General features: G+C 32.1%; 1 protein-coding gene across 3 annotated transcripts; it reads right to left on the bottom strand.

Annotated features, from left to right (window-relative positions):
* Positions 165-7,720, bottom strand: LOC105161879 (lycopene epsilon cyclase, chloroplastic). Of its 3 annotated transcripts, none has more exons than XM_020693771.1 (12): positions 7,424-7,720; positions 6,320-6,948; positions 3,736-3,907; positions 2,456-2,591; positions 2,233-2,343; positions 2,035-2,137; positions 1,716-1,859; positions 1,537-1,644; positions 1,357-1,453; positions 1,147-1,275; positions 891-1,023; positions 165-468 (listed from the first exon to the last, which is right to left on the bottom strand). In XM_020693771.1, the coding sequence occupies exons 2-12, from the start codon at positions 6,629-6,631 to the stop codon at positions 303-305; spliced, it is 1,611 nt and encodes a 536-aa protein (XP_020549430.1). In that variant the 5' UTR covers positions 6,632-6,948; positions 7,424-7,720; the 3' UTR covers positions 165-302. The 3 variants fall into 3 exon arrangements, with proteins under 3 accessions (XP_020549430.1, XP_011078026.1, XP_020549431.1); XM_011079724.2 differs by having other exon boundaries at positions 6,320-6,780; XM_020693772.1 differs by having other exon boundaries at positions 6,320-6,670.

The following is a 15,732-nucleotide window of genomic DNA, read 5'->3' as shown; positions in this document are numbered from 1 at the left end:
CAACTGTCTTTCTATAATATAAGTTGATTTAAATAATTTTTTTATAAAGTACAAAGTGGCACAATATGTTATTTTTATTTCGAAAGAAGTATGGGGGCGGCAGCGCAACAGGGAGCACTGAGGTGAGAGATGGCCGGCGATGTAGAAGAGAGAGGGAAAGGGGGTGGTGGGGGGCGAAGAAGATACTATTATATCTATAAATAGTGTATCATTTATTGAAGTTATATACATGATGATAAGGTGGAGATGTAGTGCAATCAGAAAGAAGATCATGTGGGAATCTCCACTAAGAGGACGTGAATCTACAACATAAGATATGTCTTTACCATGATTGCGCCTGTAGGATCAGATATCAGATGGTTGATGAGGCTCTTTCTCATGTCATTGGGTGCTATAACAAACATGTAGAAGGCGAACAATAGCAGGTCCGCGGAGGATAGAGTCGATCCCAGGAATCCCTGCGACATCCTGTCAGATAACGTTGTAATTTGTTACAAACAAAGCTTTTTTTGTATGTGCTGAAATCTGTTACGACTGCACTGAAAAGATGGTGATTCTGGGGCTATCACTTGATTTTGACAGCCAGTTGGGACATCTCATATAATCCAGTAACATCGACACCAATTATGTGTCAGGAAATCGTTGCCTGATTGTGAACGTGTGCAGGAAATACCAAAGGAAAAACATCCTATGTTCATGGTAGAAGGTCAACCAGCAACAATTTACACTTTTATTACCCTTGATAAAGTTGGAAAGGGGGTCGCTGAGCCTGGATGTAATGTTGGATTAAGTTCAACACTCCGATATTGTGGTGGAAGGATTATTCTTGTAATGGCATAAGAAGACTGTTGCATACTAATGGTAGAAAGGAAAAGAGTTTGTACAAGTACCATTTTGGCAAGCGGAAGAATGACTGGAAGAATGTTCTAATGCCCTCAATATCCAGCTGCAATATGAGTGCTAATCCAAAGAGGAAAAAAGCTCGTTGTCGTTTCCTCTCCATCGGCCATAGGGCATTCCAGGCTGAACAAAGAGATCAATTTGCATTCGATGATGAACAATGATAACATGATACCTCTCAAGAGTGATGAGTGATGGTATATGGTAACAATCAACAAGTATACATCCTATTTTGTGTATTATTACCTTGCATTGAGATATTCTGTGAAATCCTTGTGCTGGCTAGCATGTTTTTCACATGGGATTGCTTCAAAATATTTGCAATAACTGATGCGTATTTAGGAGCCTCTGATAGCGATCTAACAACCGAGTAACCTGTTTCAGAACAGGTTGATATAATTATGGGCCGTTTCATTCAAGAAACAGACATAAAGGTGTAGTTACTCCCAATATTACCTGTGGCTGGATGGACCATGCTAGCAGCAGCGCCAAAGGCGAGGTTCTTCTGCTCAGTGTTTGGCAAAGAACCACCAACCGGAATATAAGACCACTCCTGCAAAAAGTCCCCCATAATTATTAAGCGGAATTGATAAGTCCCACTTTAACATCAACGTAAAGAGAAAGCAAGCCGTGTACCTCTTCATAAGTTCTTGTAATGCGGACACCCATAGTCTCCAGTCTTGACATCAGTTTCTTTTTTAACAGTTCAAAAGGCATCGCATCTTTAGATGCTAAACACGTTTCCTGCTTAGCACTTGTGTTAGTTTAGTTTTCCTGTATTATATTATTGTTAATCTAATAACGTTTGATCAGACCTCAAAGAAAACTCTTGTCGGGGACATAGGCATTGCATAAAGAAACGTCGGATACTGGGCTTCTAGGCAATTAACTTTTTGCTTTACGTAGTCTCTGTAATCCATGAAAACCATCAGGCCAGGGTCGTAGGGATTGTTTTCCACCTGGAAATAGGTAAGATTCAGCCAAGATCATGAAATTGAACGCGGAGAATGTATTATCTAAAATATTAAGATTGAAATCACCATGACTACTTAGAAATGACAACGGACTACTTTAGTGGATAATGGACCTAAATGGGAGAGACTTCCATATTTGTAATCTTTTGTACGTTCCTACCTCAACCTCGACTCCATAGGCTGTCTGGACAGAAACCCTTGGACCCCCAACCTCGTATTCCAAGAGTTTCCCCGAGGCTGCCCCGGATGCGACAGTGGCGAGCCTGTAAATGTAAGTCACAGGCATAAGAAAAGGAGAGAATCTAATACATGCATTATGAAGTAAGAGTTGCTTATAAAAGAGAATCAATAAGCAGACCTGCAGGGAATCACAATATTGCCTTCACATTCTACAAGTCTATGGCCGCTTGAAGCTTCAATAATCCTTTCCACTTTCGTGCTAAGATATGATACACCTGACTCGACACACCTAGGAAAATTAATATGAGTTATGAACCTAGAAATGTGATCTGTCTTTCAGAATATACTTAGGTGAAATATCTAGCAAGTAAAAATAAAAGTAAGAGATTAAGAAAGTTCACCTTTTCAGTAACTCTTCATGGAGCAAATGACGACTAACACGTCCATACGCACGACCAATAAAAATAGGGTCATTGTCATCTAGATATACAATTGTATCCCGCCACACATGCTCAATGCAACGTTCAAGCCCTAGATCTGAAATAATAACAAAGTAGCTTCATGTACTTTAGCTATAAGGCACAGGTATATTGTTGCTAAATGGAGCGTGAAAATAAGTTTAATTGTTTTGTTTGTTCCATCCAAAATCAAGACGGCAGAATGGTACAAAAAGTTCATTGTTATAGAGCTATAAGATAATGAAAAGACATGAACCGGGATGGAGATTCACCAATCAACCCTCAAAAGGGATTCTGATATCAAAGAAAGTAGGATATGTTAAAAAAAAATGGCAGAAGCGTGAACCATTTCCGTAACAATTGAATAATGGTTTTTATTATCACAAGGAAATATCCCGTCTAGTCAATAAAGAAAATTTGACGATGGAAATACGTCTTGGATATCTCATTTTCCCTCCTTTGTCATCTAATAGTTAGTAATCATACAGCTTTTCTTTCCCACAAGCAGGAACGAGCTGATGCATAAAATCCTTATCTAAATCAACCTTTTGGAGTACCTCTTAGTCATGTCTTTAAGGAAGATTTAAAATATTGCTTTAGTGATTTCTTTCACATATAACTATATTGTTTTCTTACTATAGTTTTCGGAAGGTATTCTAGAAGTCTCACTTACAAGTGTGCTAGCATGCCAAGCCTTATTTTCACATAACAGCACCTTCTTGTTTTCTCCATATCTGAATTCATTTCATATTTGTTGGTTGAGCCATAATGACACTTATCAGTTGCAACTCACTGCACTTCTAGGGATGCAGTACAGAAGGCTACATCAAACATGTTTCAAGATAACATATGATACCCAGGGACCACGCCCCTCTTGTCTGTGATGAAAACTCTAGCACAATAACATGTAAATTTACATTGAAAGAATATAAAGATGATGATGCTTTTATATTTTTATGTAAAAGTACTTTCTTAGAGATTCTGACAAACACAAATTACTCTACCATAAGATCAAATCGGAATTTACATAAGATAACAGACACAGCATGACTTTCCTGTGTCTACATGCAAGATTTGTTGAACAGAGGAGCACCAATCCATTAAACAAAACCACATAATAATAGAGACATGGATATGTTACGTTTTGATGATACTATAAACTCCAAATCAACTCCAAATCACTTGAGATATGAAATTCAAATAACAGAATCGAAGATGGGCACCTTTGAATTCATCCTCCCACACACCATAGTTATTTGTGAAAGGAAGATCAGGGCCGATAAGCCCAACACTTAAACCTAGCTTAGCTGACTCAGCCGCAAGAGCTAGCCCAGCAGGTCCGCAACCAATTACCACCAAATCCAGTATATTATCTCCAGTTAATATTCTTGGCAACTGCAAGAATGAGTGCAGATATGATGATAAAGATATCCAAATATTGCTCCAAAATATAAGGAAATATTTAGGTTAAAAATAACAAGAGTGGTAAAATATTTTCAAATTCATATTTCAAACTCGACAAAAAGAATTTCTTCACACAAGATTAGATAGCTTGAACAAAGTTAAAATACATTAATTATGACGTTATCTTTATGCATAACACAGTTAAAAGGTAACCGCATATGCAATAAAACTTGAATATCTTTTATCTTGAAGGAAGACGAAAAGGTAAAAGTTAAGTGTCCAAATTATTACAGTTGACGAGCGAAATAATCATAACTAGTGTTCCTTATCCAGAAAACACAAAGCTTTGTATAAAATATCTTCTTGCTTCTTCTGTGTGATATTTCACCTTCATGACAGTACAATCTAGACTCAAACTTGTTCCTAAGGTTAGGATGGAGTAGTTTTCATTTGATGGCTGTAATATGGTAATTCGTTTGATTCTCCATCTATGGTGTTATGAAGTTTCTATCATATTTAAGGTTAAATGACCCATTTCCAAATAGATATTGAGATCATCAATGTTAAAATTTTGGTGTTCAGGTTGATTCATTATACATCTAGTTCCAGATAATTTTCAGTTTTATATTTGACGGGGTGGGAAGGGTTGTGATGGCGATAAGTACAAAACATGCATTAATTATATTTGAATGAGGAAAGTTTAAATATTTTGTTAAAGGAAAGACATCTTCATTACTTTGACAGAATGAAAGAAGGCGTTGGACATTCGGTTTATAGGACTCATGCAAACAACAAGCACTGATAGAGATAAATACCAAATTATGATAGATGAAGCTTACGTAAATATTTAAGAAAAATTAAGGTATTTTATTAAGTAGTATTTTAGCTGTGACATGTACGTATGCGCGCTAAATATCCAAAGGTCTCATGATCCTAGCACATGCAGTACGCTCTTGCACTCTTATCTCCCTTAAAGTCCATGTCATTGCCACCATAATCAACAACAGATCATGTGGACAATGCAGAATTTCTCACCTGACATGACAATTGTGCTTCTGCCAACTGTAATACTAACCATATCCTCGTCCTGATAAGCACATTCAAGTCAAGGCTTCAAGAAGTGCCTAACTCCATATCAAGCTCCAATCGTTACCACTACAGTTAAGCAATTTTTCATCCAGAGCCAAGATGCTGATATCTATAAGATGGCCATAGCCTCCTTGAACTGAGCTGTGTATGAGGCACAATATCATCTAGTCAAAGCCTAGTCAATTATTTCAAAGGTTCATGTCTTTAAACCAAGGTTTATGTTTCTTTCCAACTCTTGGATTGTTAAGTTCTCGTATTTCAAAATTTGTGAACATAAATACTTGTGGCCAATGTCAAAGCTTTTGAACCATACACATGTTTCCTTAGGGTAGATTACCAAGCACCGTATTGACCATATTATGTTAGAAACAACAGTCATTACTAGGGGCAGAAGTCGATATCCCCGTTGAAGGCAATCTTTGAGGTGTCTCTACTGCTAACTTTAAACTCAAAACTATCCAATTCCAAGAATCTAACTATTTCTGCAGCCATTACATAAACTAAGCAAGCAACATTTTTCCGATATGTTGGATGCTCTATATTGCACCATTCTGCAACCCCTCTTGCACAGACATGTAACGGTATACAAACACAGAATAAGTACAGGTCATGTTAAATTGTCTCCATTGCAGAGCATGTATAGAACCTTCATGCATGCAGTATACCTTTGGGCAGCTCATTTCAGAAGGATCACTAATGTTTCAAATTACGCAATTACCAAATGCTCTATAGGATGAGCAGAGTGATGTGCCATACAGCTACTAATTGAGTGCCAACACCAGCTGTGCTGTCAGTAATAAGTGTAGCTGGCGCCTTTCTAAGCACGTCCTAGTCAGCACATTTAGTATGACCGCAGCTAGCCCACTTGACTAATAAGATAGAAAGCTTTTCTCGCTTCTTTAGTAAAGTCCAGCTTTGGGCCAACTCTTGCTATGGAGAACTTTATATTCTCTTAAACTTTTTAAGGGATGAACAGACGACCTGAATATGAAACTAAGGGGGTCCTAAAGGCCTACAATTTTTTATCCTTAAACTCAAAGGGAGAATCTTCTCAGAGTGCAGTTCAATCATAATTTCGGTTAAGTTAACAGTTTCCACGTATTGATTTTTTCTTGCTACTGAATCAAAATTTTAACACTAAACTTCGATTTTCTTGAGCAGAAATACAGCCTTTAATCAACATACCGATCGCACCACTTTCCAACCAACATATGCATGAGACTGTAACAGAACAACGATCATCAAACTTCCCAAAAAACAAGAACAAACACAATAACAAGTAACAAAATCAAACCATGAGAATGGAACTGTTACCTTATCCGAAAGCTTAGACTGCTGATCCATGTGCTTGTTCTGCTGCATTTGAACGAACAAAAGCTCAGACCCACCAGCCTTCACGTAATCTTCCTCATCAGCAAAATCTTCCTTCAAAGGCAAAGCCAAACAGCTCTCGCTCCCAGCACTCGCGCCACCGCACCGCACGCGAAAACCAGTCGTTGTACACGAAGTATGTGGGTTTACAGGAAAACCCATTTCGCTTCTCAGCCTCTTTTTCCTTGAAGAACTCATGGTGGGATAGATAGAGACCGCCATTGCGGCCAAGTTTCTTGCTGCCAGACTCCCCATCTTTCCTCCGTACTTGTGCACACAACAGTATAGCGGTTTCTGTGTGTGTTTTTCAAGAAACTTTCGTCAGAGAGTGGAGTTCGAGATGATTTTATAGGTGCGAGTGCCGTAATGCAGTGGGGTGAACTGCACGAACTGGAGGGAAGAAACTGCAAGGGGGCGGGGTGTGATGAGGGGTGGTGTTCAGCAATGACTTTTCTCTGGGTAAAGCTTAACGGATAGGGGGGAGAGGGAAGCTCTGATGATGTGTTCAACCGTCATCCTATGATTGCGCCACGTGGATGGATACGATTTGCTTTTAAATGTTAAAATCTTTGCTGAAGGATTTTAAAAAAATTGATTAATTATGTTAATTATAATCCATCTATCTATACCATTTTGGGAGATAAATTCAACTTATTGAAATTGTCAAAAATCCCTTGTAATATGTAAATAGCCTAAAATCATCCAAAAATATTTAAGAATTATTACACAGCGGTTCTCTTGAGATTTTGTGTCGTTATGCATAAAATTTATGTAATTTGAGAAATTATATTTAATGATCTCGACATTATTTTCATCTAATAAATAGATTTTTCAACGTTTAACAGTGATGGGAAAATAATAAATAATAACAAAATTAATTTTATGAAAAAAGTGTTGGAAAATTTCAGTTTCAAGTAATTTAAACAACGTTTTGAAATATTGCAATCGAATTTATAAATCAAAAGCAATTAAAACCACGTTGGAACAAATAACATAAAGCAATTAGGAAACGCTATTTATGACAAGAAATTTAAATCAAAAACTTACAACGTGAATTGTACCGTAACAATTCTCAGTCCAATTGAAATCGTTAATTTAACAGAATCCCAGAATTACTGCTTGCCCTGAAGAAAATATACGTCCCCGTATCAGTAATGCACCACCGGGTACAAAGTAATTTCTTCCAGGATAAGACGGTTGCAGTTTTTTTGATTTTGGCACTATACCGAAGCATACCTCGAACAAACACTCAAAAGATTATTACCGAAACTAAGTTCAAATCTATAAAATATTTAATAAAAAAACCGAGGGAGATCTTCAAGAAATAGGGAGGACATTGTACTAATTTTGTGTGTCGACGAACATGAAGAATGGCCTTTATATAGACATGGTAATACCTCACACTAACGCAGCCAACAATGACCTACTAATGCAGTCAATAATGGCCTTAAATTATAAAACAGCCAATTGGTCAAGGAAATAAATTATGTAATAGCAAGGTGATAATGGCCATAATGAGTAAATTATTTCAATTCTTTTGCAAATTCCAATTCTGTGAGTTTCTATGTTTGAAAATTCAAATTCAAATTTTATATATACATATATTCTTACCACTCTATTTTTAATTTAAATTCTTCATTTATTAACTTTTTTTAATTAAAAACTAATGATTTAATGTGCAAAATACTAAAAGATATTAGAAATAATATAATTATTTAAAATATGAGGAATATTTTTATTCAACTAAAAGAGTAAATATTACGTTTATTAATTTAAAGAAATAAATTTTACGTCAAATATAATTCAAGGAAATAAAATATATTTTGGCCTAATAAGTATAATGGTTGGCAAGATGTGAATAGCTGAAATATCCTTAACCTTTTTAACGGAATATCATTTTTTTTATTAATTTATTTAATTATTAATTCGGATTCATTCCCATATAAAATTAATTTATTTTATTAACTTTGATCAATTATTAATTTTACCTTATACCAAAAATATTTTTAATTTTATTTTTTTATTCAATTAAATAAATTTTATCAAAAAAGAGTATTTCTTTATCTTTCGCTAAACAATTTGTGAGCCCACGTCTTTTTGCAATTGGACCCGCTCGATACCGATGACCCGAATTACCAACTATAAATCTCCAATCTATCCGATAGCTATCTAAATAATACGTGGCCCGTACGAGTTATGACACATAATCCCCTATAAGTACCAGTTGAGTAATTTCAAAAGATATTCCTTTCATTACTAACTACTATCAGTCACACTCTGCGACCCTATAACCTCGAGCCCAATACTAACTTAAAAATCAGAGGATGGGTCACTCCAACAAGCATAACGATTTGTGTTCGAGGCCGACCTTACTCATCCAAATCGAATAATCACTTGAAGTTGTATTCCAATAAGTAACTAGATTAGCGCCAGATAATTATCAGTATATTACTCACTATGTTGATGACTTAGACCCCGAATCAAATAGGTTTTTTCGAAAAAATAATTTTGATGATATAAATTAAAAATAGTAAGTATGACTGAAATTCTTTTTTTTTTTTGCAAAAAGTTTGACACCGTGCAATGCAAGTGGTAGATGCTAGTTGAAAATTATAAGTCAAACGCACATGCTACTCGTAGAATCCAAAAATAAAAAAGAACAAAAGGGACTCAAATTCAATTTGATAAATATAAAAATCATCAAATATATTTAAAAAATATTAAATTACTAGAGCTCGACTCAAGTTCAATCCAATTAGAGTTCGATTGAATTAATGACAAAACCAAATTTTAAAACTCGGTTATAATTCAAATAAACTTGAATAATGATGTATTTGACTCGACTCAAATAATTTAAACTGTAGCGATCACACCACGTCATGGATACAATCTGCTTAAAGATTTAAAATCTTCAAAGGCTGAAGGAGTTGAAAAGTTGACTAATTCTTTATTTTAATTAAAAAAATAATTGGCAATGGATACAAAAAATGCATGTTCATAATTTTCGTCCAGGGACATGACACTAGCTGGGAAATATTTTACAAACGCTTTATGGAGATTTAAGGGGAAAAATTCAGAGACCCTCTGTAACAATAGAAATGTTAAAAAACAACCCTTTCTATAAAATTTTTGTCATACGTGCTTTTACTGCAATGTTACTATGAAAGTACCCTTTTTTTTTTTTTTTTTACAATTTTTGCCCCTCTCTGACATTTAATATATATAATATTATATATATTTACTAATAATAAAATATTATTTTTTATAATAATTATTATACATATTTATTAATAATAAAATATTCTTTTTATAATAATAATTTAATTAAAATATTATATATTTTTATTAATAATAAAATATTATTCTATATAATAATTATTTAATTATTTATGTATTAAAAATATTAATTTAATTAAATTATATATATATAAAGGCAGCGGCGTCATCTTCGCCAACGCCGATGCTGCCTTGCTCAGAGGATTAGAGCACGTGGCTACGAACCACGGTGTCGGGGGTTCGAATCCCTCCTCGCCCACAACCGGCCCAAAAGGGAAGTACCTATATTTTAATAGTTATAAATTATATATATTATAAATTAAAATAATTATATATTAATAGGTCTAGTTTGATCAATTGACTAAAAATGCTATTTTAGTCATTGTTTTAAAATAATAGGTTCAAATTAACGAGGGGGCGGTGTGATTATTTATTCGTAACATATGGGTGGGTTTTTATATTAAAAATTTCATAGAAATATTTTTAATATTTTGATATATTACAGGGGTTCAAAATAGATTTAACTCGAGATTTAAGATATACCATTAGTTAGTAGTGTACTATATTTTTTTTAAAAGTAGTTTACTACATTTAGATAAGGTATTTTCTGTAATCATACATTATATATATATAATATATATTTATCTACAGCTCGATATATTATATAAAAATATTTAATTTAAAAATATATATAATTAAATTTATCAAATTTGATAATATTAGCAAAAATAAAAAATTAAAGTAAAATCCATATATTCTCTTTATTAACTTATTATTGATATATATTAACAAATATATTAGCATTTGAAAATGTATAAGAATAATTTGATTATTATATTCGAAACTATTTTTACATATGTCTTTTATAGTAAATAACTTTCAAATTTTAGAAGAACAATTCCTATCTCATTAGAAATTCATGTTCACATTTGTGGTTCCTTCTTATTTTATTTTTCTAATTTAAATCGAATAAAAGTCTAATTCTTGTTTAATAGTGATGGGGAAAATGCAAGGCATAAGTCTCAAAGGACATATTTGCTCTCCTAAAATGAGAAGAATTCCAAACTCTTTATGGTTCTACATCTTTTTGCGATCCCATCTGTCCGATTCAAATGACTCGAGTTATCAACTATAAATCTCCAACTCATTCGATGGTTATTTAAACGACACGTGAAATGTATGAGTTCTTTCCCATAAGCCTCTATAAATCACTATGCGACCCTTATAAGCTCGAACTTAATATTAATTTAAAAATTAGAGAGTCTTAGCAGGAGATTGCTCTAGCAAACCTAACGATTTGTGTTTGAGGTCAGTTTTACTCATCCAAAATAAAATAATCACTTGGACATGTATCCCAAAAAGTCGTCAAATCAGCACCAAATAATCATCAAGTCATCACCATGTTGTTTGAGAATTTCAACCCAGATAAGTAGGTTTTTTAGAAAAAAATAAAAATAAAAAATATATTTTTAATGATAATATAATTTAAAAATAATAAATAATAACAAAATTAATTTTATGAAAAAAGTTACCATGCAATACGGGAGGCAAATACTAGTTAAAAAATATAAGCCAAATTTACATTTTACAAGCATAACTTAAAATAATAATAATAATAATTTTTTATGATTTATTTTATTTTATTATATTATGATGATATACTTATCATTGATTTTGTTTATAATATATATTAAAATATGTAAAAGTTTATTCATTATATGCACGGAGAAACGATATGTCACAACAGGTAATATTTCAAAAAAACTGGCAATGGGATACGTTTTGATGGCATTTTGATATATATTGCTTCGATTATTTCTGTTTTGATATGTATGTTACTTAAAAATCGAACCTACATATTACACATAAAATAAAAAATATATAAATTATATCACAATAATAAATAATGAATATTCATAATTTTCGTGCATAGCATTGGGACACATGCTAGTTGAAAAATATTGTACAAACGCTTGATAGAAATTTAAGATAATTAACCATCCGCGTACGACATTTAAATAAGGTTCTTTCCGTAATAAAGTCATACAATATATAAATATTAGGGTGTAATTACATCTACACTTCTTGATCTATTTTTAGGGATAATTACATCTACACCCCTTCTGTATCAATTATATATATATTAACTTATCACTCTATTTTTAATTTAAATTCTTTACTTATTAACTTTTTTAATTAAAAATTAATTAAATAATAATTTAATGTGCAAAATACTAAAATATATTAAAAATAATATAATTATTTAACGTATGAGGGACATTTTTATTCAATTTAAAAATAAATATTATATTTATTAATTTAAAAAAATAAATATTACGTCAAATATAGTTCAAGGGAATAAAGTATACTTTGACCTAATAAGTATAATGGTTGGCAAAATGTGGATAGCCTGAAATATTTTTTTTAATGGAATATCATACTTTTTTTATTAATTTATTTAATTAATAATTTTGCATTCATTCCCATATAAAATTAATTGATTTTATTAATCTGATCAATTATTCATTTTATCTTATAAACTTATTTTTTTTCAATTAAATAAATATATTAATAAGGGAGAACATTTTTTTTTATTTCTTGTTATTTTTGGTCTGTCGCTTTGTATTATTTTTAATATTTATTTATTTATTTAATATACTTTTTCACTCTTCAACTATCTTTTGGCAGTTATTTCTATTTCGTTTATTTTTATGCATCTCTCAAATATTATATTACTATTCTTTTTTTTATCACCACTTTCTTATAAATATAATATTAATTTATTATTTTATATATATTTATTAAGTAATAATTATTTTATTTTAAATAATATTAAGATAAATTATAATGGACTTCTTGAGTTCTGTCATAGTTATAAATACACACTTGTAGTTTCAAGAATTACAAATACTTCTCAAGAATTAATGGTCATCTAACAAATACTCCGTCGTGATCACCCATTATAAGGTATTTGTTAGATGATTGGTAATTTTAGGGGGGTTTTCGTAATTTTTCAACCATTGAGCGAGTATTCATAATTAGGCCAAACCTCAAGGAGTTTGTTGTAATTTACCCTCAAATAAAAGCGTAACTCTTATTCAATAGGTTTCTTAGAAAAATAGAAAAATAATTAATTTTTATGATAATATAGATTAAAAAATAATAAATATGAACAAAATTAATGTTTCAAGGGCAAAATACTAGTTCAAAATTAGAAGTAAAACCTACATGTTACAGGCAGAACCTTAAAAAAAAAAAAGGACAATTATAAATAATAAAATTAAATCATATTTATGATTTCTATACTTAGATGTATTATGGTAAAAATAAATCAAATTATTCGATATTAGATTGAAATTGATTGATAAAAATTTATTTGAATTTGATTTATTAAATTTAACAAAACAAATTTAAATACTTGAGCTTGACTTGTGTTTGATCCAATTACAGCGCAATTAAATTAATAAGGAAATCAAATTATAACGCAATGTTACAAGCTTGTTTGGAAAATTTCAATTTCGAGTAATTGAAACAATGTTTTAAAATATAACAACTGGATTTAGAAATCAAAAGCAATTAAAGTCATACTGGAACATAAAATAGTTAGAAACGCAGTTACGATAATAAAAATTAAATCAAAAATTTATAACAAGAATTGTATCATAACAATTCTTAGACAGCGCTTTATTTCAAAAAACGGAGAGGGATAAATTACAATTTATTTTCCAATAAGAAGATAATTTATCCATTTTTAATATTATAGAGAAGTAAATTGCATTAAACCCAAAAATGATATGATTGTATTTTGTTATAATAGTGCTTCATTAATATATAATATTTTGTACATTGCATGGGACTCGTGCTAGTTGGAAAATATTAATTAAAAGCTTGATAGAAATTTAAGATAATTAATCACTAGTGTACGATATTTAAGTAAGGTTCTTTCCGTAATAAAGAACAACTACAAACAAGGTTGTAGTCATATATATAAATATTAGGGATAATTATATTTACGCCCCTTGATCTAGACATGTTTATATAAACCACTTCTATATTTTAGATAATTATACTTACGTTGACCAAAATATCATTATCACTTACACAAATTACTCCTTATTTTTTGAAAAATTACTTACACACTCCTTAAATATGTTAGCATTTGATGTGCATAAAAATAAGTTGGCTCAAAGAGGCTAAAACAATCCAAAAAGAAGAAAGAAACGAAAGGCCCGTGACATCCTAGGAGGCCCAAGTCATGAGAGGCCCTAAAAACACTCGATAGGCGGCCTTGACAGGTGCCCCCTAGAAAGTAGTCAGGCGGGTGACCTTAGTATGTGCCCCCTAGAAATTAGATAGACGAGCGACCTTGGCGGGTATCCCCATAAAATAGATTGGCAAATGAGGAAGGTCTGTTTCCTCAAGTCCAAAAGGGAGGCTCGCTGGGATCGACCCAAGGAAGAGCCCCCCACCTCAGAATCCGTCAAAGGATGAAACCTGCAAGCTTGGCCCAAGAAGGAGGCCTAATACGAAGTCTTGCTATATCTTTCTAAGGCCAACCCGAAGAAGGAGTCCCCTTTCATCCGAAGACCTATTGTTTAAGGAACGGATAAGGTACAATTGTATCCATCCTGAATCCCGCCTTCCTTGTTGGGCATGCAGATGCCCTCACTAAAACAGAACAAAGAAGAGAGAAAAGAGAGAAGAGGAAAAAGGGGGAGAAAAAAAAACAACCACCTTCACACAAGTGGTCTAACACACCACTTTTTTTTTTTAAAATTTTTTTATTTATGCCTTTATTTTACAAGCATTGGTTCTTATTCTTACAGATAAACGGTCCAAATCAATTTACATGTATAATTATATACAAAAAATATAAAAATATATTATATATATGTATAATATATTTATAATCTATAATGTACAGGCACTCCAAAAAATTACTTGATTTAGTATTGGACACGGCTCGGACAAGCCTTGGACACGTGTCGGACATGGCATTGATGTGTTCGAAAATTTAAAAAAATGAAAAAAAAAGGACACAGCGTGTCTGACACATTTTGGACGCATTTTGATTTTTTTTTATATAATTTTAAAAAGTTTTGGGTTTTAAGAAAAATGAATTTTGGACTTAATAAAAAAGAAAAAAAATTAATTAACTCATCTTAAACTAAAAATATTATGATGAAATTACTAAAAAATGGAGAGATGTTTGTGATAATTTAACTAATTTAAATTATTAAAAACTTTTCATTGAAGCTGCGTTCGATTAATGTAGATATAAGGCATGCTTATTTTATATTTTATCTTAATATTTTTTATATTGCATATTTTAATTTTAAGAAAAACTAAAATATATTAATAAAAATATATTATATATAGCCGTGTCGTGTCCTAATCTTTTTATAATTTTCGTGTCGCCGTATCCGTATTCATGCATCATAATTTATAGTATATATGTATATACATATAATATATATATATAGCAACCCCTCCCTCCCCGCTTAGTCGACCGCCCCTCTCCCCCATCAACCGAGTAGATCGCTCTGGTCCCCCCTCCCTCTTCCCGCCGTCTACCCCTCCCCTACCTCCCAGGTGCGCTTTTCCTCCCCCTCCCCCTAACCCCCATCATCGATACACGGCCCCTTCCCTATTCGATATTGTTTTTATATTTTAATTTTATGAAAATTTGAAAACATACATAATAAAAGAAATATATCATATACAACCGCCTCAATGCCATATAATGTCTTAATTTTTTGAAATTTTTTTGTGTCGTTGTGTCCGTCTCATATATGTCCGTATATATATGTTCATGCATTATAAATTAATTGAAGACCAACAACGATTAGTGCTGGGCATAGAGGACAAGCCCGGGCCTCCAACTACTAAAATAAATAAAAAAATAAATGGTAAAATTGAGCTAATAATCAAAACACTCAAAATGAACAAATTAAGTGTTTATTTGAAGCATTTGCGGCAAGTGGGACACACAACCCAGTAAATTTCACCAAGAAACGGATCAATTTTGCAAGAATCTCCAAGACTGAAATCTATCAAGAATCATGCTAGCATCGAACTCG

This window comes from Sesamum indicum, linkage group LG5 (assembly GCF_000512975.1).
Source record: "Sesamum indicum cultivar Zhongzhi No. 13 linkage group LG5, S_indicum_v1.0, whole genome shotgun sequence".
NCBI lineage: Eukaryota > Viridiplantae > Streptophyta > Magnoliopsida > Lamiales > Pedaliaceae > Sesamum > Sesamum indicum.
This window is presented reverse-complemented; position numbering and strand designations above follow the sequence as displayed.